This window comes from Myotis brandtii, unplaced genomic scaffold (genome assembly GCF_000412655.1).
Source record: "Myotis brandtii unplaced genomic scaffold, ASM41265v1 scaffold59, whole genome shotgun sequence".
NCBI classification, from domain to species: domain Eukaryota; kingdom Metazoa; phylum Chordata; class Mammalia; order Chiroptera; family Vespertilionidae; genus Myotis; species Myotis brandtii.
The window spans coordinates 6,425,903-6,450,991 of record NW_005370223.1 but is presented as its reverse complement, the minus strand read 5'-3'; the positions used below and the strand labels follow the sequence as shown (position 1 = coordinate 6,450,991).

At 48.1% G+C, this 25,089-nt stretch overlaps 1 protein-coding gene and 1 long non-coding RNA gene across 2 annotated transcripts in view; one reads left to right on the top strand and one right to left on the bottom strand.

The window, feature by feature from the left end:
• Window positions 1-11,527, bottom strand: part of BAALC (brain and acute leukemia, cytoplasmic) — a 38,819-nt gene extending 27,292 nt beyond the window's left edge. The window contains exons 1-2 of the mRNA XM_014550203.1: window positions 11,428-11,527; window positions 10,330-10,428 (exon numbers count right to left, since the gene is read on the bottom strand). Coding sequence (XP_014405689.1) covers window positions 10,330-10,428; window positions 11,428-11,527 — 199 coding nt within the window. The remainder of the gene's footprint in view (window positions 1-10,329; window positions 10,429-11,427) is intronic.
• A 2,575-nt stretch (window positions 11,528-14,102) lies between these two features.
• Window positions 14,103-17,491, top strand: LOC106728326. The gene is made up of 3 exons (XR_001364626.1): window positions 14,103-14,244; window positions 16,033-16,133; window positions 17,174-17,491. It is a non-coding gene; the product is annotated as an uncharacterized LOC106728326 (long non-coding RNA).
• The last annotated feature ends 7,598 nt before the right edge of the window (window positions 17,492-25,089 follow it).

Below are 25,089 nucleotides of genomic sequence, written 5' to 3'. Positions count from 1 at the left end.
AGAGAGAAACATCAATGATGAGAGAATCATTGATCATTTGCCTCCTGCACGCCTCCTACTGGGGATTGAGCTCCCAACCTAGGCTTGTGCCCTGGCTGGGAATTGAACCGTGACCTCCTGGTTCATGGGTCAATGCTCAACCACTGAGCCACACCGGCCAGGCAGACCTCAGGGACTTATAAGAAGGCAGGTAGCCCTGTGGAAAACTTCATGAAACCAAGGTCATGCAGGGACTTAGATGACGCCGTAAGGGGACTGGCTCACGCAGGCCCCACACCACTGACCCACGGCCTTATAGTTCCTATCCAGCAAAATCAGTAAATGGGAGGTTCAAACATCACTGAGGAGAAGATGGCCACTCTCCAAACCTGGTTCCCCACTCTGTGTTCTAACACTGTCCTCTCTCAGAGAGCATGTCCACCTTCACGCATTTAGCTCACATCTGATACCCAACTCCCTGCTTCTGATGGTCATCTCAACCAGTATTTGCTGAAGGCCATCACACACCCCAGGCATTTCACCAGGCTCTGTGGCTCACAGAGGCGTAAGTCGCAGTCTTCACCCTGTAGGTACCATGTCTCGTAAGCATCAGGAGCAGAGCCTCTCTGACAGGGGGGCCCACACAGAAGAGAGGGCTTGAAATGTGAAGAGGAAGACAGGGGGTCCTTGAGAGCATCTGAGCCTTGAGCTCTGCCTCACCCCAAGCTTGCCTACCCTTGGCCTTCCTCCTCCCTGAGCCAACAGTCCCTTTTTCTGCTCACAGTTCTGTTTTGGTGGATGTTGACTTGTTTATTACTTGCTAACAAGCGAGTCCAGCTGACACAGGGGCAAACCACAGCTGTGCCTGCAATAGCGCTCATCCACGTTCTGTAGCCCCTGGACATCGATTCACAAAAGATTCCCCGTCTCCTTTGAGCTTAAGCTGGGACCTGCCCTGGAGTTCAGACGTGTCAGGACAGAGTGGTGGTGCTGGCAGCGTGTTTGCATTGGGGACCACGGAGCCTCCCCGAAAATAACTCGCCTTCAGGGCAGGGCGCCAGGCCCGGCAGCCTCGCCCAGCAGTGGGAGAGCCAAGCCTCAAGGTCGGAGGGGAGGACAACTCCAAAGAGAACCAGCGTTTGTCCCTCAGATCTGTCCTCTGTCCACGACCTGAGCCCATGGAGAGGAGGGGGCTGAGAGCAAAATCTCAGGAAGCTAGCCCTAGCCGGTTTGGCTCAGTGGATAGAGCGTCGGCCTGTGGACTAAAGGGTCCCAGGTTCGATTCCGGCCAAGGGCACATGCCTGGGTTGCAGGCTTGATCCCCCCCCCCCGCCCCCCCGCCATAGGGGGCGTGCAGGAGGCAACCAATCAATGATTCTCATCATTGATGTTTCTATCTCTCTATCTCTCTCCCTTCCTCTCTGAAATCAATAAAAACATATATATTTTTTAAAAATCTCAGAAAGCTATTTGTCACAAAAGTATCCACGGTAGGGTATAAGCAACGTTACGAGGGACCCCCTCTAAAATTACGGCACAACACGGAAAGGGAGAGGTCTCCCGACTTTACAATGTCACCCGCCCATTCTGGGTACACCGCTCTAGAGCAGGGCTTTCCGCCTCACAGCACTGACGCTGGGGACCGGATGTTCTTTGTGGGGGAGCGCTGTCCTGAGCATTGCACCCCTGGCCTCTCTACTCATGGATGCCAATAGCAGGCGCCCCCAACTTGTAACAACCCCAAATGTCTCCAGATTCACCAAATGTCCCCTAGGGGGCAAAACTCACCTGGTGAAGAACCATTGCTCTAGAGTATCGGTGGTTGGGGCAATAATTAAGAGTGCAATCACTTCAGTGCCCACCGGAAGTGGGCAAAATAAATGCTGCAAAAATAAATGTACCTGGACCATAGGCCAGCGCCCGGGATGTGCAGGGGAGGGGGCTGCAAGGGAGGGGACACTTTCTTAAGCAGAAAGACAAAAAAACAAAAAGCAGAAACAGGACCCCGGGATAGAGAGCAGCAGCTGGCAGGACTGATTCTCGAGCCGCACCCGAGGTCGCCCTGAAACGCTTTGGGAGACTGCAGAGGGCTCGGGTCCCAGGAGGACGGGTGGTGGCAAGGCCCAGTGTTGAAACATGTGCTTTTCTCTTCACGTGAGCCCGTCTGCACCAGAGCGAGGGAGACCTGAGAACATTTGGATTAACTTTGCAAAATCCCATAACCTCGAACCGTATTAAGTAGCTTGGTTCGCAATTACCCACTACTGTTCTCTCAGTCACAAGTCAATTTACCGAGGGCCACAGGGTAATAGACTCCAGACTCCATTTCTGGGGACAGAGAACAGGGCGGTGTTACCCGGGCAAGTTTAACCAACAGTCTCTAGGGCAGCAGGGAGATTAGCTTGGGTGAGAGGAGGCATTGAGACAGAGAGAAAATAATTCCTGTGGGCCATGGAAGTGGAGTTTGGTGACAACAGGCAAGACCCTTTGGGGGTTTTAAAAGCAACGAGATTAATTTATTCACCACAATTTGGGGGGTGGGGGGATGCTGATGCTGAGGTGCTAGAGTGCAATGAGAATTGGCTTTGCTGTCAGACAGAGCTGGGGTTCAATCCCCTCAATCTCATCTACTGGTTACATGATATTGGGCAAGTTACTTCTGTCTCTTCATCTTATAAAGTGGCTGGAGCAGACCTAACACTTAGTAGGTGCCTTACCACGCTAGCTGACCTTCCATAAAGGTAAGCAGGAGGTGCCCCCTGGACAAGTCCCGAGGGGACAGTGATCATCTGTGCTGTTACTTGGTGGACCCTGTGAGGGACTCACAGACCAATGAGGCTTGGTCCCTGCCCTGAAGGGGCCTGACATTTCATTCTTCAGTCCCATCCAACCAACATTTCCATTGTGTGCAAGCAGAGGACCGACTGGTCCCTGTTTCCCACCTTACTCTCCCTGGGCCCTGCCAGGAATCCCAGGAAGGAGGCCAGGGCTTGAGGCTGCTGAGGCTGGAAGACCGCCTCCTTACACTGCTGCAGTGTGTGAGTGAGGCCGGCGCGCTGCATATAAACTACCTTGGAAGCAGCGCCTGTGCCAGCCTGGCCTGGACTCATGCTCTGCCAAGTTTTTGTTCGAGGTTCGCATCCAAGTCTCAGTTCCAGAGGCCATATCCTCCCCGGGGCCCAGCCCACAAGCCCTGGTGCAGCCAGTCCCAGGCTCAGATTCCTGGGCAGTCAGCTCCCTGAGAACCCATCGTGACTAGCACCAACGAGCCACTGGCACCACCATATGCTCTAAACCAGTGATGGCGAACCTTTTGAGCTCGGCGTGTCAGCATTTTGAAAAACCCTAACTTAATTCTGGTGCCGTGTCACATATAGAAATTTTTTGATATTTGCAACCACAGTAAAACAAAGACTTATATTTTTGATATTTATTTTATATATTTAAATGCCATTTAACAAAGAAAAATCAACCAAAAAAATGAGTTCGCGTGTCACCTCTGACACGCGTGTCATAGGTTCGCCATCACTGTTCTAAACACTGCGCAGTTTAAACCACTTGTTTTCGTGGTCCTGGGGCTCCAGCTGCCTTCCGTTCTCCATCTTGCAATTACATCCCTCTCACTAGCCCACCCTGTCCTAGCTTTGGCCTTATCTCTTGGCTATCAATATGCTCCCTCATTTTCCCCAGCTCCCCATTTCTGCAACCCCCTCTCTTATCATTCTCTTCTGGGCCTGCCAGTAATCTCAGAACCTAGCCCAGGCCTGCCCTGGGCCATTAGACTCCCGTCATTAGACTCCCCTAAACCCTGAGACCCTAAGGCCATCAGGACGCTCTACCTCCCTCCACCTACCTTCATACCATTTCTGCTCACTGCTGAATATTCATCTCTAGTAATGATCTGCCCACAGCCTCATCATCCAGTAAGACCACCAGTTCCTTCAGGGCAGGAACCCAATGGTAGTTATCGGCCGAGCCTGGAGCCTAGTACAGTGCCTGGCACATAGTTGGTGTTCAACAGTTTCAATGACTCCATAATGACTGCCTCAGGTCCATTTTGGGATAAGATGAGGTTTAACTGAACACACTCTGCCATGAACTAGCCGCTTGCCCTTAGGGAAGCCATCTCCACTCACATTGCTCAGCTATAAAATGAGGAGGTTGGACCAGGACGAGTGAATCTCTTTTCCATCTGATAGAAAACCCCAAAGACTATGGGTTTTCTCCCCTCATAGGATATAACAACTTTGTATTTAAGTTAGTCATCTTATCTCAGCTTCCCTTCTTTCCACTGCCTACTTAAAACCACAACAACAAAACAACAGTTCTTCTTATTTTCTTTTTATCTGAGTTATTTACTTTGTTTTTAAATTAAACTTTTTATTTTAAGATCATGTGTAGATTCACACACACACACACACACACACACACACACACACTTGTAAGAAATAATACCAAGAGATCTGTATGCCCTTTCCCAGGTTCCCCAGAACTATAGTACAAGCTCACATTCAGTGTTGACAGGGGTACACCCCACCCATCTTACTCAGATTTCCCCAGTCTTACTTGTACTCATTTGTGTATTTGTATTTGGTCCCATGCAATTGTATCACATGTGTAGGTTCATGTATCTACCACTAGTCACGACACAGAGCAGTTCTGCCAACTCAAGGACCCCTCGTGTTGCCTATTTTTTGTTCGTTTGTTTGTTTTTTAATATATTTTTATTGATTTCAGAGAGGAAGGGAGAAGGAGAGAGAGATAGAAACATCAATGATGAGAATCATTGGCCAGCTGCCTCCTGCACGCCCTTCACTGGGGATCAAGCCCACAACCCCGGGCATGTGCCCCTGATCAGAATTGAAGCCAGGACCCTTCAGTCCGCAGGCCGAAGCTCCACCCACTGAGCCAAACCAGCCAAGGCTATCATGTTGCCTGTTTAATAACCACACCCTCATACTCTCTTGTGACCTGGCTTCATCATCCTGCTGGAGCCCTCATTAATGAGTTAAACAGGTAGCTGCACCTGCTTACCCTTTGTATGAACATTAAGATTTTTAACGTTTTTGAGGAATATACTTTGATATATTCCTTTGGCATTAATGAAATTATCCTATTAAGTAGCAGCTCCAGGCTGAGCCCTCATGACAAGGGTAGACCAGATGGTTTCTAATTCTTCACCGGAGACTATATTAATGAAAACCATCACTCTGTGTGCCAGGAGCATGGGTGATTTAGAAAGCTACTTTTCTTCGTTGTGATTCAGTTTTTTCTTCTGTAAAATTAAAACAATAACAGATCCTATTTCAAGGAGTTCATGAAGAATTTAATTACAGATGCTCCTCAAGTTACGATGGGGTTATGTCCTTGTAAATTCACTGTAAGTTGAAAATATACTATGTTGAAAATGTGTTTAATACACCTAACCTACTAAACATCATAACTTAGCCTAGCCTACTTTAAATGTGCTCAGAACACTGATGTTATTTGGGCAAAATCATCTAATATAAAGCCTGTTTTGTAATAAAGTGTTAAATCTCTAATGACATTTATTATGTGTGTCACTTTGGTACCATTATAAAGTAAAAAAAAATCATTTAGTCAGACCATCATAAGTCGAGAATCGCCTGTAGTGAATACACAAAAAACACTTAGAATAGTATGGTATGTGTGTTCTCTCATTTAATACCCACAACAACCCCATGAGGTAAGTACTCTTATTATTTCAATAAACAGATACGAAAACCAGAACATTTAAGGAAGTTCAAGTATCTTTCCCAAAGTTCCCATCTAGAATTGTAACTCTGGACGCTGTGATTTCAAGTATCGCTTTGCCCGACTCACTTCATGAGAATACTGGGCAGCTGTACCAATAAAAACCAGAAACTGGGGTTCCAGAGGAACCCCGACTGCTGAGACGTGGGGGATTTTGCACGAAATAGGTGGCTATCAGGAAAACAAATCCTGAGATCCAAATAGCCCCACCATCTTATTTCTAGAGTTTGAGAACTATCCCTCGGAACAACAACTTCAACAACAAAAACCCAAAGGAAAACCTGTGTAAGATGAGTGAAAGAACATTCTGTCTACATTTTCTTCCCACACAGAGCTGGAAACACCTGGGGGAAAGAAACACCAGCTCCAACTCATTTAGCAAAGGGAAGGCAGCACAGTAGATGAGGCCCCAGAGCCCCTTCCCTCAAAAAGCAACGTTTTGGATTCACAGTGCTTCCTTAGAAATAGTGATTTCAACTGAGGGACAAGGAGAAACTTCCTGGATCATGTCTGAGGCAAGATAAAACCTCCGCCAGTCAATAGCCTAGGAAGTGAAAGCTCACCGTTGGAAAAGGCCGGGAGGAAAGGAACCAGAGGCAGAGCTTGAACCATCCTCACCAGTCCCTCCCATCTCACCTCCCCTGGAGCTGGGAGCTGGGCCACAGGGATGAGTGCCCACGTGCTGGTACAGTGAGAAAAATGAGTTACTATTGTGGGAATGTTCATATGGATGGGTGCTAAGATCGTCCGTGTCCCTTCTTGGCAAGACTGGTATACGCTTTCTCACTTTTTCAGCAAGGGCTTCCTCCCCCACTTGTATCCCCTTCTTCCCTGCCCTGTTTTTCCCCGTATAGCACTCATTTCTAATATACTGTGTACTTCCCTTCTTTTTAATTAACCTATCATGCCTTATTTCGGAGGGCACGGATTCTTTGTTTATTTTGTCACTATTATTTTCTGCAGTGCCTAGAACAGTGATGGCGAACCTATGACACGCGTGTCAGAGGTGACACGCGAACTCATTTTTTTGGTTGATTTTTCTTTGTTAGATGGCATTTAAATATATAAAATAAATATCAAAAATATAAGTCTTTGTTTTACTATGGTAGCAAATATCAAAAAACTTCTGTATGTGACACGACACCAGAATTAAGTTAGGGTTTTTCAAAATGCTAACACGCCGAGCTCAAAAGGTTCGCCATCACTGGCCTAGAACAATGAATGCCTGGCACATAATAGGTGCTCCATAAATGCTTGGCAAATTAATTTAGAAGTGTTTTTTTCATGTTTGTGTAAATATCCTTTCCAATGAAATGGTAATAATAAATGATAAGCCTTTGTCATGCCCTGATGGCAAAATAAAAAATTAGCAACTCTATATTAGCATGTGCACACATTCACACATTTTTTTCCTTTTTAATTTTACACAATTTTTTAAAAAATTTTGTTGGCCCATGAATTCTACAAGTCTGGGACTCTAGGTCCTCAGGAAAGGGTTTGGAGTAAGGCAGGCTTGGCTTGAGTCTGGCTCTTCCAGCTGTGTGATCTTGGGAAAGTTCCTTTATACCTGTAAGCCTTAATATTCTCACCTACAAAACAAGAATAGTAATTGAGAGGGTGATTTCTATACAGCAGGGACCTGGTACGGAATAAGTTTAGTTCGATGAATAAGTGACGCTCGCCACTGTGGCTCAGCGGTAGCACAGGCAGGCCTCCCCAAGGCCTTGTCCAGGGCCCTCTTGGGGTTTGCCGACAGCTGGGCCAAGCCAGGCCAGGGACACCCAAGGCAGTTTCCTGGCATTCACATGAGCTAATCTCGATTCACTGTTCAACTCCTTTACTGTAAATACGAGTGATTAAATCAAAAGGATTCAAGACACCACTTCCAAGCTGCTGAACTCGATCTGCCTGGGGGTGCTGATTTCAAAGACCCTTATAAATGAAGGGACTAATCAATGAATCCCTTCCCCCGGCATAACTAGGAAAGACAGGAATCGGGTCAGGAGCCATTGCCAAGAGGACAGCCTTCAGAAATGATGACAAAACAATCCTGAAATGTAAATGAGAAAACAGCACTTCAGAGCGATTCGATTTGCACACATTTTCAATATTGAATGTTTTGCTTTTCTTCAAGCACAACCTTGCTTTTTGTTAGAGTTCACACTGTTCAAGAGTCATGTTAACAAAGGGAAGTTGTGGAGACAGGAAGGATAAAGACAGAGGTGAGGTCTGCTGTGTAGCCTTGAGAAAAAGAGAGCTGAGTCAGAGCAGAGAGAGAGGAGTCTGGACTTTCAACTGTTTGGGGAGGGCAGAGAGTTGAGTAAGTGGGGTGGGTAAGGCAGTCGGCCACGTTCTGACAGCAGGCTCTGTCCCAGGGTCAACCTGGGTAAGGATCAGCCTGTACAATTCCATGCAATGAAGATGGAATGGGGACATGTCCTACTTTAAAATTCTTGGCTTAGAGACCCTGACAGTTCTTCCCTGTTGAGGGTATGCTTTCTAGCCTATTTAGAGTGCTTTGTCCCTTAAGGATTTCCCCGGAACATTGTCTTTGGTGAGATCCATGGAGGTTGGAATGGATTTGAGGGAAGGCTAAATAGTTGAAACCCCTGCCCTTGTTGCCCACAGACTAGTATTTAAAGGGGGGAGTTGCTGAGCAGGTGACCCAGAAATCCTCCGCAAAGGTCCAGCTGTGAGTGTCGATCCTCCTCCCCCGAGAAAGCAGCACCATGTTGGCGCATAGGACCACACAGTCCCTTGAAGTGGCCACCTCCAGGCAGAGTTGGAAGCAATGCAGGTAATATCCGAGAAAGGTGTGAGCATTGAATCTACTAGGGACTAAGAGACCAGCTAGACCAGTGGTTCCCAACCTGTGGGTCGCGACCCCTTTGGCGGTCGAATGGCCCTTTCACAGGGGTCGCCTAAGACCATCCTGCGTATCAGATATTTACATGACGATTCATAACAGTAGCAACATTACAGTTATGAAGTAGCAACGAAAATAATTTTATGGTTGGGTCACCACATGAGGAACTGTATTTAAAGGGCCAGAAGGTTGAGAACCACTGAGCTAGACCTTCTGACTAGTTCTGTCCCTAGGCCTCCTGACATTCTTGGTGCAGTCCAGCATTAGCAAGAGGATTCCCCCTGCAAAGTGACCCTGGGAGAGATCACAAGAGCACTTAAGAAGGCACCTCTGTGAAAACGTGTGCGGCTTGTGTGGTAGATGGAAATGTTAGCAAGCTTTGACGATTACAGAGAACCACTGAGCTAGACCTTCTGACTAGTTCTGTCCCTAGGCCTCCTGACATTCTTGGTGCAGTCCAGCATTAGCAAGAGGATTCCCCCTGCAAAGTGACCCTGGGAGAGATCACAAGAGCACCTAAGAAGCTAAGAAGGCACCTCTGTGAAAACGTGTGTGGCTTGTGTGGTAGACGGAAATGTCAGCAAACTTTAACTATTACATCTCATCCTATATAATAAAGAGGTAATATGCAAATTAACCCTCACGCCCTCACAAGATGGCTGCCTACAACCAGGCCGGCAGGAGGGTTAGTGAGGGACGACCAAATGACTGAAGCAGAAGTTGGACATTCCATGAGGGGTCCTGGATTGGAGAGGGTGCAGGCTGGGCTGAGGGGACCCCCCCCCTTCCCCATGCATGAATTTCATGCACCGGGCCTCTAGTGGATATAAAATAGTTCAAATACATAATGGGTAAGAGGCAGCTGGAAATGTCGGGATGCCCTTTCTGATGGAAGGACCAAAGGAAGGCACATGGCATGGCCATTCTGTGGACTCTGGTGGCCTAGGGTTGGACCCAGACTTGTAAGTGTCCTCAGTGGCGCCACTGTGGTCAGTCATTCATAAAATCATCTCAACAGCTGTCTCCCAGAGTGGATTCCTCAGAGCCTGAAGTTTACAGAATGATAACTGATGTCCTTTGAAAAAAAGAGTTATGGTAAATGTGTAAGTTTGGGCAGTTCTGTGTTAAGGGATATTCATTTCCTGAGGCTACTGTACAAATGACCACAACCTTGGTGGCTTAAAACTAGAGCACTCTATTCTCTCACAGTTCTGGAAGCCAGAAGCACAAATTCAAGGTGTTGGCAGGGCAGGGCCGCCTCCCTCTGGTCTTCCTGGCCTCACCCGGCGTCTGCTGGCAGCCGGCATTCCTCTGCATTCCTTGGCTTATGGCCGCATCCCTCCTTCTCCACCTCTTCTTCACACGCCGGCCTTCCTCTGTGAGCGAGGAAGTGTTGGAACTCACTCTGCCTCTCTTTTAAGGTTATGTGTGATTGTGTTCGCAGCCGATCCTGATAATCCAGGATAAACGACTGCTCTCAGGACCCTTAACTTTCATCACGTCTTTTGTCACATGAAATAGTAGTCGCCCTTTTTCCATATTCACCGGTTCTGGGGATTAGGACTGTTGACCTGGCTTTGGTGCTACTGTTCAGGTAAACCTCGAGGTTTAGCCTTGAATACGCTAAAGCACATTGTGATTCTCTAAGAGGAGCTCACAGCATGAAGCATTGCCCGAGCTTATCTAACCACAGGTGCTGAGCTACTTACCGGTGCCTTCCTGGCGGGAAGAAGTGGGTTTTGCTTTATCGCAGGTCTTTTCCAGGCCCGAACCTCTCTGAATCGTCACACTGTATATTTCCAAACACACTCATCCAGGGTGTCCCCTGGCCTCTTCGGCATCTTTGCAGTTCCTAGGGGTTGGCATCCCTGTAGCAGAGGCCCAAGGTCATGGAAGAGCAGCACCTGTGCTGTGAGGGTCGGGAGGAAGCCCTTCCCAGGTCTTGACACCGAGTTTGCTTTGCTGTCAGGCCCCTGGCAAAGCCTGCCATGGGAAGCTGCAGTCCTGACGCAGTTGGTTCTCACCACACACACAAACGACTTTCTCCTTTATTCCCAGAACACACTGGCACTTTTTCTTTTTTTGATATGCTGTAGGGGTTTCCCTGGCAACCAAATTGGAATTTGTGTATTTGTCCTTTCCTGCGAGAAGTCCATCTGATGGAGGAGGTTGGAGGAGAGGATGCAAGACCCAGTCCCCTTTCAGTGTCTAATGAGTTTGGGGGCTTGAATCCTCCAAAAGTGGTGCTGGGTCCTGGTTGTGTAACTTTCATTTTCGGGATTGTTTGTGGCTCAAGGCACCTTGTTCTCTGCAAGGACAGCCCTTGCCCATTGTGAGAATGGGATCTTTTTTCATAACCCCTCCCTCCCTCCCCTCCTTCCTTCCTTCCTTCCTTCCTTCCTTCCTTCCTTCCTTCCTAGTTTTTGTTGTTGTTGTGTTTCTGCTGTTGTTAATCCTCACCCAAGGATATTTTTCCATTGGTTTTTAGAGAGAGTGGGAGGGAGGGGTAGAGACACAGTGAGAGAAACATTGATGTGAGAGAGACACACTGACTGGTGGCCTCCCACATGCACTCCGGCCAGGGCTGGGGATCCAACCTGCAACCAAGGTACGTGCCCTTGACTGGAATCAAACCGGGGACCCTTCAGTCCTCAGACCAATGCTCCATCCACTGAGCCAAACTGGCTAGGGCATGGGATAGGTTTTTTTACAGTAATTTTTCAAGGGCCTTTGGTTCCTAGGGAAGTTGTGGGACTGTGGGGCTGGGACCATAACTAGTTTTGCATCCTGCAGGCCCCTTTACTCACTTCTGCCACCACTGTTACTGGTACTTAGATTCAAATTCAACTTTGTCATCTCGGCACAAGGTCCTTTAGGGACCCAGGATTTAAACTCTGACCACTCCATGTCGTGCTTGATTCTAAGACTTCACTTATTTCTGTAACCACAGCAACACTTGTTTCTGCCCGTCTCTGCTCCCGAAATGCTGCAGGGCTACCCTTCCGTTGTTTTTCTTGCAGAGAGCGGGACAACATGGATGGGAGCCAGACGAAAAGAAGGCAGAAGCTTAATATTCATCATTGAGAAGAGAGCAGTAATGGGCGGATGACAGCAAGACCTGGGAACTCTGAAAGGAGTTGAACTTGTACAATCAGATGAGCAAGACGAGAACTGATTGTGAAAGGGGAAAGTAGGCATTTATGCCACCTTTTCAGGGAAACCAAGTGAGCATAAGGAGAAGCTATAAAAGAATTCCAGCTAATAAAAGTTAAAGAAATGTTAGAACATTGCGATTTGCAATTCCTAATGAAATAATTCATGTAGATAATGGTTACTGATGACAACCAAATGACAATTTCATATGGTTCAATCTTACATGTTTTTTAAGAGTCCTTATCTTTTAGATCCATACTAAAGTATTTAGAGATGAAGGTACAGGATTTTTGGAATTTGTTTCAAAATAATCCAATTGGTGAAGGGGAATGGAGATAGAGATGAAACAGGATTTGCATGTGCTAATAATTGTTGATGCTGGATGATGGTTCATTATACTAGTCTCTCAATTTATATGTGTGTGTGTGTGTGTGTGTGTGTGTGTGTGTGTGTGTTTGAAAATGTGTCTGTGTAGTTTTAAAACTTTTAAATATATAGATGTTTGAAATGTTATGTTTAAAACATACCTACGGCTACAATTAAGGGGTTCCAGAATTGTTCTGAGCAATTGCAACTCCATGGTGTCTGCTGGGAAGAGACAATCCTCGTGAAGATATAGTTTCTGGTGTATGTCCATATGTGTGGGGGTGCGGGGATGTGGGTGGGTGTGGTGGTGGGGGGTGTTTAAATCAGCTTCTCCTAGAAGTTTTTGTTCTATTCCCCACTGATTTTTTTGCTTATGGCCATGGGATTTGGGGGTTCTAAGAATGCTGCAAGCAGTGTTTGCACTTTGAATTCATGTGCACAAGGAAGAAAAAACAAGGCTTACGGGCATGGCACTCTCCCTGGGTCCCTTTGTTAACATTTTGGCAGCGCTCTTTAAATGATGCCTTTTCTCTCAGTTCCCTGGATGTTTTCTGAAGCCTACTAATGACTAGAAGGCTCTGTCTCTACAAAGGAATACCTGATTCAGGAGAGTAAACATCGTAACAGCAACCTATTCATCAGCTGCCAGACCCAAACCAACCAAACGTGGTGACTTTTGAGGACTCCAGCTTGGGCCTTACAGCCCCTGGCGGTGAGCGAGGGTTGGTGAGCTGAGTGAGGGTTGGTGAGCGAGGGTTAAGGAAAGGTGAGCGGAGCTCAGCGAGGTACAGGGAGACTGATGATCCCTCAGGCCTCCTGGCAGCAGCTCCCCATTCTTGCAAGTGTGGAGGGCCAGCTGGGAAAGCACCCCAGGCCACAGCAGCTGCCCTGGAACCTCTGAATCAACAGGGACCTGTGATGAAGGGACAGGAGGATCCCAACATTCCTGGGAGCCCAAGGCTGAGGCGGAGAGAGCTCCTAGTGATGCCAGGATACTGTCTTCTTCCCAAATCCCACTCCAGCCAAGAGCATGATTTGCATAATAAAATATCGAATGCCTTCATAACCCAATGTTACCAGTCAGACTTGAATACCCTTAAAAACTGCCTTCAAAATGAGAAATGTACTTAATCCCATTTATTTGTTCATTCCACAAACACTGTTTGAGGGCTCTATGAGCTGAGCTACTTACAGGTGCGTTTGAGGGCTGGGACTAGTCCCTGCACGTCCCCTTCTCTCCTCTCTCCCACACTTCCTTCCCGGTTAAAGACAGCGGCTCCTAAACCTGGCTGTCCCTCAGGAGCACCTGGGACAGGAGCAAGCACTGGCACACAGCCATGCTCATTCGCTGATATATGGTCTGTGGCTGCTTTGGTGCTAAAAACAGCAAAGTTGAGTCGTAGCACCCTTGAGCATGTGGCCTGCAGAGCCTCAAACCATCTGGCCTTTTACAGAACAGGTTTGCCAGCTTCTGACCTGGGAGGGGTCCATGGGCCATGACTTAGGAGCTGTTAGAAAAGCAGGGTCTTGGGTCCCCTCCTGGACCGATGGAATTCCAATCTGCACCCACATGCAGGTCTTCTGGCCCCACCCCATGCTACCATCAGAAGCCGCCAGGGTGGGGCCTTTACTGTATGTTCCCCAAGTGCCTCTGACAGATGAATAAGGTGCCGAGGCCCCTGGGGTGACCTCCCTGCAGTCCTGACACCAGATCCTCCAGCTGCCAGGGGAGGTGAGCACTGAAGGCTCATGCGTGAGGGAGTGAACTGCCCTCTGCTCTCTGGGAACTGCCCTCTGTAGGAGAAGCGGCCCCACCCAAAGTCACTTCCTCTCGCTAGAGGCAGCCTGAATCTCACCCCTAGGGGGAAACACCTCTCACTACCACAGCTGAAGCGCCATCCCAGCTCCGAGCTCCCCAGGGGATCAGCTGAGACGCCTGGGAAACACCTCTCACTACCACAGCTGAAGCGCCATCCAGCTCCGAGCTCCCCAGGGGATCAGCTGAGATGCCTCTGCCAACAGCAGTTCAACTCCCCCTGCCCCGGCCCGCCTCCCTCGCCCTCACACTGTTCCCGAGAACTCTCCCCAGTAAAAGTCCTTCTCAGGTCTCGAGAGACCAAGATGGCGGCATAGGTAAACACCGCAGACTGCTGCCGCAACCAACCACTTCAAAAATACAACTAAAAGACGGAACGGACATCACCCAGAACCACAGGAAGGCTGGCTGAGGAGAGACTCTTCAACTAGAAGGAAAAATAACAGCACACCGAGGCTCAGAGGAGGCGCAGTGTGGAAAAAACTCAGGTGCGGAGGTGCGCGCGCAAAGCGGGCTGGTGGCTGAGAGCGCGGTTGTCGTTTTCGGTCAGGGGGGAGTCTCAGACTCTGAGCTCCAGATACGGGCGAATCGCTGGGGACTCGGACCCAAACGGGAGAAGCGGGAGTGTCTGGCATCAGTTGGAAGGCAGCTTTCCCTCCGAGGTTTGCAGCGGTTCCGGGGGTTCTGAGAAGCAGAGCCTCTGGGAACAGGACTGAGGGCACCATAACGGCTCCCTCCGCCCGCCCTGTTGAGCCCGCCCCGCCCAAGCCCTGCGCAGAGCCATTTGCCGGATCGCCTCAGGCAAAGGCTAGATTAGCACCTCCCCAGAGGACAGAAGTTTTCCGCGGCAGACACAGCTGATTCACACAGCCAGTCGGCCTGGTGGTCAAATCCCTCTAGTATTAACTACAACAATCAAGGCTCAACTAGAACAAGACTGCGCACAAAGACCACTAGAGGGTGCACCAAGAAAGCATAAAAAATGCGGAGACAAAAAAACATGACAGAAATGGAGGATATAGAGCTAAAAATCGCAATTTTGAGGGCTTGCAAAAATGTGCTAGAAGCTGTCAATAAACTTGAGGAGAGAGTCACGAAAACTAATGAGACCCTCGATGCTATGATAAAGAACCAACTAGAAATTAAGCATACACGGACTGAAATAAAGAATATTATACAGACACCCAATAGCAGACCAGAGGAGCGCAAGAATCAAGCCAAAGATTTGAAATGCGAAGAAGCAAAAAACACCCAACCGGAAAAGCAAAATGAAAAAAGAATCCGAAAATACGAAGATAGTGTAAGGAGCCTCTGGGACAGCTTCAAGCGTACAAACATCAGAATAATTGGGGTGCCAGAAGATGAGAGACAGCAAGATATTGAAAACCTATTTGAAGAAATAATGGCAGAAAACTTCCCCCACCTGGTGAAAGAAATGGACTTACAGGTCCAAGAAGCGCAGAGAACCCCAAACAAAAGGAATCCAAAGAGGACCACACCAAGACACATCATAATTAAAATGCCAAGAGCAAAAGACAAAGAGAGAATCTTAAAAGCAGCAAGAGAAAGAGACTCAATTACCTACAAGGGAATACCCATACGACTGTCAGCTGATTTCTCAACAGAAACTTGGCAGGCCAGAAGGGAATGGCAAGAAATATTCAAAGTGATGAATACCAAGAACCTACAACCAAGATTACTTTATCCAGCAAAGCTATCATTCAGAATTGAAGGTCAGATAAAGAGCTTCACAGATAAGGAAAAGCTAAAGGAGTTCATCACCACTAAACCAGTATTATACGAAATGCTGAAAGGTATCCTTTAAGAAGAGGAAGAAGAAAAAGGTAAAGATACAAATTGTGAACAACAAACATGCATCTATCAACAAGTGAATCTAAGAACCAAGTGAATAAATAATCTGATGTACAGAATGAACTGGTGATTATAATGAATCAGGGACATAGAAAGGGAATGGACTGACTATTCTTGGGGGGGAAAGGGAAATGGGAGATGCGGGAAGAGACTGGACAAAAACACAGTGTTCCCGAGAATTCCCCCCCTTAAAAGTCCTTCTCAGGCCTTTCCTGACACTGGCTTTGAGAGTGGACACAGTGTGACAGCAGAGAGAAGACATGGCCATAAACAAGAACACTGAAAACAGAGTAAGAGTCCTGGGAGGTGAGTGCTAGAAGGGAACAGGTGACTGAGGCGGGTGTGCAGGAGCTGAAGGGCTCTCAGAGGTGTGGGGGCGGTGGGACAAGGCAGCCCCTGAGTCCGGCTGAGCGGAGTGGACTGCAGGCAGCTAGTGGAAGAGGAGGCTGGAGAGGAAGCCTAAATGCCAGGCTAAGACAATTGCATTCAGTGGGCAAAGGGAAATCATCATGGAAGGCTCTGAGCACAATTGCATTCAGTGGGCAAAGGGAAATCATCATGGACGGCTCTGAGCAGGAGAAGCACACAATAGCGATCCCAGCTCTGCTTCAGGAATCTTCGCCTGGCAGTGGTGTGATAGGGACAGCAGTGGCAATGCCTGGAGCTGGGGGGCCGGTCAGAAAGCCATTGCAAATGACCCGGTGAAAGGCAAAGAGGTCACGAGCTAGTGATCAGCAAAGGGGCTGGCAGAGGAAAAGCCACGGGGCTCAGAATAATCTAGACCTGCCTTCCCAACCCCCTCACTCACTTACAACGTACAGGCACTTGGGCAAGCACCTCGCCTTTCTGACGTCCCCGTCTGTAAAATGGGGATAACAGAATCAGGTACGGACTGTGGAGTGCCTGGCACATGCTGGCCATGCAATGAACGGAACCATGCTCACGAGGCACGGCTGTGTTCATCTGTGTTTGCACACACATCGCTTGTCACCCCGGCAAGCAAACAGGAGTGTATGCTAGGAAGGCCGGCCTTGTAAAGTGGTGATTATTGGACGTAATAATTTAATGACGCCTCAATTTCATCGTGTATGGAGGCGCTTAATCCGGAATCGTCCCTCTTACAGTGCACAGGCGATCCCGCTTCCATTGTAACCGCTGCCTGCCCTGTTGTTATGACGACTGGTTTCCCAAACGCCCCGTTATCTTCTACAGATCCTTTCGGCTTTCTCATGCCTGAAAGTCCATAAGCCCTAGAGACAAGAGCAGGGCGATAGCTTTGAGCGTCCACAGGAAATATTGTTGACTCCTTAAATTAGCCAATTGGCTGTCTGCTGCTTCTCCGACAGAAGCCCGGGCCGGAGCACCAGCGCGGCCCTGCACGGTGGCCCTCCATAAATGTGCCTACTCGTTGGAAATTGGTGCCACGGAATATCAGCTGGCATGTCAGTTCCCTGCAGCATTAACTCTGCAGGAGAATGAAGCAGAAAGCAGAGGAACGTCCACCATGTATCTCTTGTACACATCAGTCTGATGTCATCAGATCATTCTAGTAAAAGATTGAAGTTTAGGGTATTGTCACATTATTTCTAAAACTAGTTCAATATTCATACATGTTTCTTTCAACAAACAGCCACCTTTATGAACTCACTTGACACATGGGAATGTTACAAAGACAGTTACTATTATTACTAGAGGCCCAGTGCACAAATTCGTGCATGGTGGGGGTCCAGCCGGCCTGCCCCAATTGAGGCTGATCAGGCTGGGCCAGCTCGGGGGAGGGGATGGGGGAGGTTGGCCAGCCAGCCCTGCCCCCTGGTCAAACTCCCGGTTGAGGGGACAATTTGCATATTAGCCTTTTATTATATAGGATTATTATTGCAAAATCTTAATACCAGTAATTACATTCCTATGGTTTTTGGCAGAACATCTCCCCTCCTCACTAACCTACTTCCATTCCTCCTTCTCCCTTGCTCCCGCTAATCTTCTCTCCTCTCTGACATATCCTGCTCACAGTCTACCCGAAATCTCTTCTCCTCTTTTTCTTTCCTGGCCAAAAGGACCCAATACGTTAAGGGTGGTATGGGTCTAGCGATTGTCGTGATTTCCTTCACTCTTGCAGCCAGCTAGCCACGTAACACGGTCCTGGCCAAGGAGACTCGAGCAAGCTGACTGGGTTTGGGGAAAGCTATTGCTTTACAGAGTTTTAAAAAATTGCTCTTCTCTGCATCTCCTCTTCTTCCTATCTAAGATAAGATGCTGCAGCATCTTGCGGCTAGAGGATGGAATCCACACCCCGAGGATGGGATCCACACCCCGAGGATGGAAAGCAATAAACTCTGAGAGCCAGCTCCTTGCAGCCTCCCTGAGCAGTGCAGCTGCCACCTCCCGACTTTCTGTTAAGCGCAAAGATAAACCCTCTACTTGCTAAGCCACACTGGCCTGGTTTCTGTTTGTACCACCAAACCCTATTTCTACCCGATCCCTCATTCAACAAATACTCGCCGAGTGCGGACTCTGTGCCGAGTGAAGAGATGAACAGTAAATGAACAAGACAATGGCAGGCTGTGGTATTAGGAAAGACATAACCAGACAGCGACTGGGGAAGGCGGGTCTCTCTCAGGAGGTGACATCTGAACTGAGCCTTGAAGGGTGAGGTGGACGCACCCATGTAATGAGTGGGGGGAGGGAGGGAGCACATTCAGGCAAATGCAAAATCCTGGTGACGGGAATGTGGTGGAGTTGAGTGGGAGGTTCAAAGAACAGAGAGGAAGCCAGTGTGGCTGGAACACAGAGAGGAAGGAAGAGAGTGGGGAAGGGAGGAGGGAGGGAGAGGGCGGGAGGGAGGAGGGAGGGAGAGAGAGAGACTGGGTCATGCAGGCCGAGGGTTGGAATTTTATTCTATGTATAACAGAATGGAAAGCTACCAGGGGAATTAAACAAGAGAATGACAAGACCTCATATATGTTTTTAAAAGACTGTTCTCCCTATGATGTGATGAATGACTTGTCAAGGGCAAGAAGGGGCCCAGCCATTGCAGGGGTCCAAGTACAAGAAAATGTGGTTGGGCTGAGGCAGGGCCGGTGGAGATTCAGAGTAGCCGTTGCCCCATGGAACTGCCCGTGATGCCCTCACCTGTGGTTACAAGGACCCACCTGGACAGCGCACTTAGAATCCAAACAGGCAGGTTTGAAGAGGCGATGGAGAAAGAAATAGGCGACAGAAGGAAATACAATTATAAGGTAACTGGAGGAAAAGATGGGTGAATTCGCAGCAAAAGTTTTGATTTTTCAGTATTCAGAGTGGGTAGAATCGGATAGTGTCGGAGCTGTTACACGGGGACTGTCACAGCATATGAACAAGGAATTAACAATTTCCAAGAGGTGGTCAGAACTCTGAGGTCCTAGATCCCCACGGCCCTGGCTCTCTCCAGCAATGCAGGCAGCTGAGGAGCAGGGATGGAAGGAGCGGAGGGGAGGGGTGGCCCAGGTGTGTGCCTGGAAAGACCAGCCCAGTGCAAGACTGAGGTGGGGAGGGGATCCTCCGTGCCTGGGTGGGCAGCACTGAAACCCTGCCCCCTCCTACACAGGAACACATTCGTTCTCCAGTGACTCCCATCCCACCTTGTAGGAACGGAAACCCAGAAAAACTGGGAAACAACTGGTGAATGTCTGTCGTTAACATCTAATTCCTTCACCACTGAACATACTGTCTCCAAGCAAAATACAAGGAAAATGGTGATGAAAAGAGCGGAAAAGGTCCAGGGACTGGGGGTCATGATGCGTGTGAGAACCTGTTACTAAGCAAGGTCTCTCTGCCCGACGACACACACAGAAGCCAATACTATGGCACTGGCTTGGGGGGTGGGGGGTGGAGGGGGACTTTTACTGCGAGTTCAACCAGCAAGGAGACAGGAGTGAAGGCTCAAATCTGCTCCCCATCCAGGGCTCGAGGTGAGATTTAAGGGGTTTCAGCACCAGATCATTCAGGACAACGGACCCTTGGCTTCTGAATGCTGACAGAAGCGCGGTTTCCTCCTGTGGGCTTCTCTATACTTTCTACATTTTCTATAAGGAACATGCATTACATTTGAAACCAGAAAAAGTGTTACTTTGCGCAAAGACGGTTCACCTGTAAAAAGCCCAGCAGGTGACTGGGATGCAGGTGATGTTCTGAGCATCCCCTCCAGCCCTGCTCAGGCTTCAGCACAGGGAGCAGCTGCAGGTGGCCCCTCGGGACTCGAGTCCTCTGCCTTGTCAATGCCGGCAGGAGGCCCCCACTCCACGTGGTTCATATTTTCAAGAAAGTCAAAGGCAGATGGGGTGGAGGAGGGAAGTAAATTCGTGCTTAGCAGTGACAGTAAAATGGACCCTGGCCTGGATTTAGAAACAAGAGGCCCGGATTCTGATCCAAGCTCTTCCCTTCTTAGCTGGGTGGCCTTGCTCAATCTCTTAATCTCACTGAGCCTGTATCCTCACTTAGTAAATGGTGATAATAATGGGTTTTTAAGTTTTTAGAGAGTTATGTAAACCAATATTCAAAATAAAAATTCCCACATATAGCAGATGCTCAGTAAATGCTATTTGAATTTAAATGATAAGGAAATAGATCCAAGCTCAGAACCAAGTGTGAGGTAATGACAACAGAAATCCTCTCTAAAAAAAATTTAAAAATCAATGGAAAAAATATCCTCAGATGAGGATTAACAACAAAAGAGGCGCATGACCGAATGAACAACCTACCGCCTAAGCCAGTGATTCTCAACCTTGGCTGCACATTAGAATCGCCATGGCCCAGAAATCAGGATTTTAAAAAGATTCCCAGGTGATTCTAATGCGCAGCCAATGTTGAGAACCACTGGCCTAAGCACTGTTGTTGAAAATATAACCACAGGTGTAGCAGGTGTAAAGGGAGAGCTGGGGAGAAGGAGGCTGAGCCATCAGGAAGCCCCAGGTGGGCTCTCCACAGGTGCTCCCACCTGAGGGAAGGAATCCAGATGGCCTTCCTTCATTTCTTCAGGCTGCGAGGGCCTGCAGGGGTCTGTGCACACACTCCTCATTCCCCTACTCCTCCCGCATCTCTCCCTCATGCTGTCCCTTTATGTCTGTCTCCCCTGTATTATTGACTTACTCATCTTTGTACCAAATGTGTATGGGATGAACGAAAGAGCAAACAAATGTCTTTTATCCTTGGTCTGTCAACAGAGGGAGATAAAGACCTAGAACCGTGGTCGGCAAACCGCAGCTTGCGAGCCACATGCGGCTCTTTGGCCCCTTGAGTGTGGGTCTTCCCGAGCCACAAGTTTGCCGACCACTGACCTAGAATATTGTCTTCATGGCACTATCAAAATGAATCAAGGTCAGCAAGTTTCAACATTAATCTGAAACCAACAAAATTAATTTTAACAAGAATAAATACAAAAATCCCAAATTTGGGTTACTGAAATCAATAGTATAACTGCAAGATTCATTTATGGAATGCCACCTATATTCCAGTCACTGTTTCAGGTGCTGGGTACATAGCCCTGAAAACACCATGTCCCTGATGTCATAGAACTTTGTCTAGAAAGAAAAGTCTAAGGGTTTTAACTAATCACAAGGTTCACGTGAGGCATCCGTATGTAGCTTGGAGCTAGCCATAGGTCCTCATGAATTGAGACTTTGACAAACCACACAGTGTTTGGAGGCGTATGGTTAAGCCCACAGAGGCCCAATGAGAAATGAGACATGACTGGAGGACCAATGGTGAGAGGAGATGCAACAGCAGTCTTCAAGTGTGAGAGCTGTCTGTGCAGACTTGATTTCAAGGGCCAGATAGAAATTCCAAGGCAGCAGGAATAGTTTCTCACAAAGGTAACTGCTCCACGGAGGTATGGGGCGGCCCTGTTCCCTACGGAGAGGTATCCCATCCTTACTGATGCTGCAGGAGAAAACTATGCTGTCTGAGACCAGGCTAGACCAGTGGTCGGCAAACTCATTAGTCAACAGAGCCAAATATCAACAGTACAATTGAAATTTCTTTTGAGAGCCAAATTTTTTTAACTTAAACTATATAGGTAAGTACATTGTTATTAACTTAATTAGGGTACTCCTAAGGCTTAGGAAGAGCCACACTCAAGGGGCTAAAGAGCCGCATGTGGCTCGCGAGCCGCAGTTTACCAACCACAGGACTAGACTATCAAGAGATCATCAGCTCAGCTGGTGTGACTCCGCAGTTGAGTGTCAACCTAGGAACCACCGGTTTGATTCCTGGTCAGGGCATATGCCCAGGTTGCAGGCTCAATCTCGAGTGGGGGGAGTGCAGGAGGCAGCCCCGATCAATGATGTTTCTCTTTCATCGAAGTTTCTATCTCTCTCTCCCTTCCTCTTTCTAAATAAATAAATAAACAAACAAATAAATAAAATATATTTGAGAGAGAGAGAGAGAGAGAGAGAGATCAGACTAGTCTCTGAGTCCCATCAACACTAAAATCAAGAATTTTATAGTTCACCCCCCATTAATCGGGAAGGCAGTATTCAGGAGTGTGGGCTTGGGATTCTGGTCCTGGACTGGGACAAGTCTAAACTGTGTAAACGGGATAGTAATAGTTCCCACCTTCTCAGCTTGAGGATGAGCCCAGGTGATTTACATCCAGTGCCACGGATACAGTGCCTGGCCCTTAGTAAGTCATCAGGACCTATCAGCTAACGGTGATATTAAGTGCTGTTCATTTTATTTGATTTTTTCAATTTATTCAGGTAAATCATTTTGCTGCGAGTCTCTAATTCTGCAATCTTTCATGTCGCATTTACTAAATCAATTATTATAGCAATTTAAACCTGTAAAGTGGAAGCACTGTAGAGAACTTTGAAATGTTTTACTCTCCAGAGAAATTAGAGGGGGAAAAACAACAGTACTAAAGGGGATGTTTAAGGATGTAATGAGAGGGACTTGTGATTAAATCAAAGTGAAGCGAGGGAGCGATGAACCTGTAGAACGGCTGAGCCAGGCAACCTCCGTCTCCCCTCTCCTCGGGAGACCCCCAGCAAGACAACAGCAGTAAACATCAATCCAGCGAGCTGCTTTCATGAGGAGTCACTCATGCCAGACCAATTTAATTTCCTCCTGTGACAGAGACACGCTTCGGTGACACAGCGAAGCAATGGATATCCGATACTGTGGCTTCAGCTAAGCCTTTAATTCCAGCCTACATAACAGCTAAGTCTCAAAACGCAACTGAATTCTGCTGGCTGGTGGAAGTGATCTCCAGAAATGGGAACCAGAGGCTCACCATCACTCTTTGAGTAAGGAGGAGGCAATGAGCTCTTTCCTTTGTGGGACCTACGAAACCATGCCCCGTTCTATCAATATTTACTGAACACCTGTGTGTGTGTGTGTGTGCGGGGCTCCACTGGGAGGCATGCTCCCCGTGGTGCTGGCACAGAGGACACAGAGATGATGGGTTCACTCCCTGTGCTCAGAGCTCCTGAGGTTGGGGTGACCAGCAGGAAGTGGCTTTGACACTAAAGGAGGGTGACCAGGGGCTCAGAAAGAAAGGATCTTGGAAGACAGGGGGAACTGGGGGTAAGAGTTATGAAGTAGTTGAGAGAATGTCTTGACCAGGGCAATGTAATTGAGTCCATTCTGCCTTGAATTAGGTGACCTCCAGAGACCCTCTCCAGCTTTAAAATTCGAGTGACCAAGCCATTTTTGTGATTTTACAGTCTGGACTCTGCTGAATCCAGCCTTTCCTTTCATCCCCCATCAGAAAAAGGTCGATGGAAACAGGAAAAAATGCCATTCCAGCTTCCTATACAACACATTCACTGTGGGCCAGCAGGTGCCCCCCCCCAAACCCCCCGTTAGCCTGGGACTGAGTTCATGGGCTGCCCTAGGCTTGGCAGGGTACCACCAATGAGCATGCTTGTCCCAGGCCCCACCTGTTGCAGGGACCAGATCTCATGATGCATGATGGGATCTGATTCAGGATGGCAGAGCAATAAATGAATAAGCCTTGGAGAGGAATAGCTATGTACATATTTAGCCAGCGCGCAATAACTCTCTCATACGCATAAATATGAACACACACACATACCATATACTCCCAGTCACCAAGGCAACCATTCCCTGATGCTGCACTTTGTTCTTTTTCAGACTAGATCTTTTTCACCATGTTTCCTTGGAGTGCAGCTCTGGCCTTTGACTCTGCTGAGCGGTACCATACCTCCCTGGGAGAGGCTGTTACGTCTAACAGTTCCCAGGCCCGCTTTAAAGGCTCCCTACGTCTCCTGCTCCTTCTGACACTGAATTCAGCCAGCATGTCGCCTGGAGAGTTGCTGAGAGCGTCAGCCACAGAAAATAACCGTCCTATTGAATAACTGACAGGTCTCGCTTTTTTTTTAAAAAAGGGAATCACAAAGTTCATGTGGAAAGGGAGCCAGCTTTGGTCCTACAAGATGGACAGACCGATTCTCAAGATGAAAGGGACAGCTCTTCTTTAGGAGGCGTAGGTTTAGGATTCTCGATTTTTTAAGAGCAGTTCACATGTCTTTCCTCCTCCGTATACATTCTACTTCAAATTAATCTCATTTTCTATTTTAGATTTCATTATTTTAAAATGCCAGTAACATCAAGGAGTCAATATATGCTTAAAACATGTTAATCCAAATATTAATCTGGGTTTTTTTTTTACAACATCCATGTAATAAGTAGTGAGATTTTTGCCTTTTCACATCACCAACAGGTTTATGATTAAAGTTCAGTCTGTGGCAACAGTTAGCCTGTTTTCCTCTCTACCCTACAATTATTAGTGTCTGCTAAAATAATAATAGTAGTAATAATAATAATAAACAACTTGATTCTGTGACTGGACCACAAAGTTCATTGCATGCCTTTCCATCTCAATCCTGCTAGTGGGAGGGGGCGGGATTACCTGGGTGGGAGTGTTTCCACTTACAAGCCTTGCCCCACTGAAGCACTGAGACCCCAGGGAGAGGGAGGGAAGTCCCTCACGGTGAAACAATTGCCTGAAGGTGCGCTTACATTGCCTGGAGCTGGGATTCTGGTGTTGGAAGCTCTCTAGGGACCACCTTCCCAGGGGGGAGGAAAGGGGAATCGCGAAGGAGCACTCCACCCAGGCCATCTGGGTGAGGCGCTGCGTCTCTAGGTCCCAGGAGAGAGGGCCAAGGTCTGGAGAAGTGACCAGGCTAGGTACACAGCGGGCAGCCGGGGACGTGGACCAAAGTGGGGGCGGAGGCGAGCCCCGGGGGCCGGGAGCGGGGGTGGG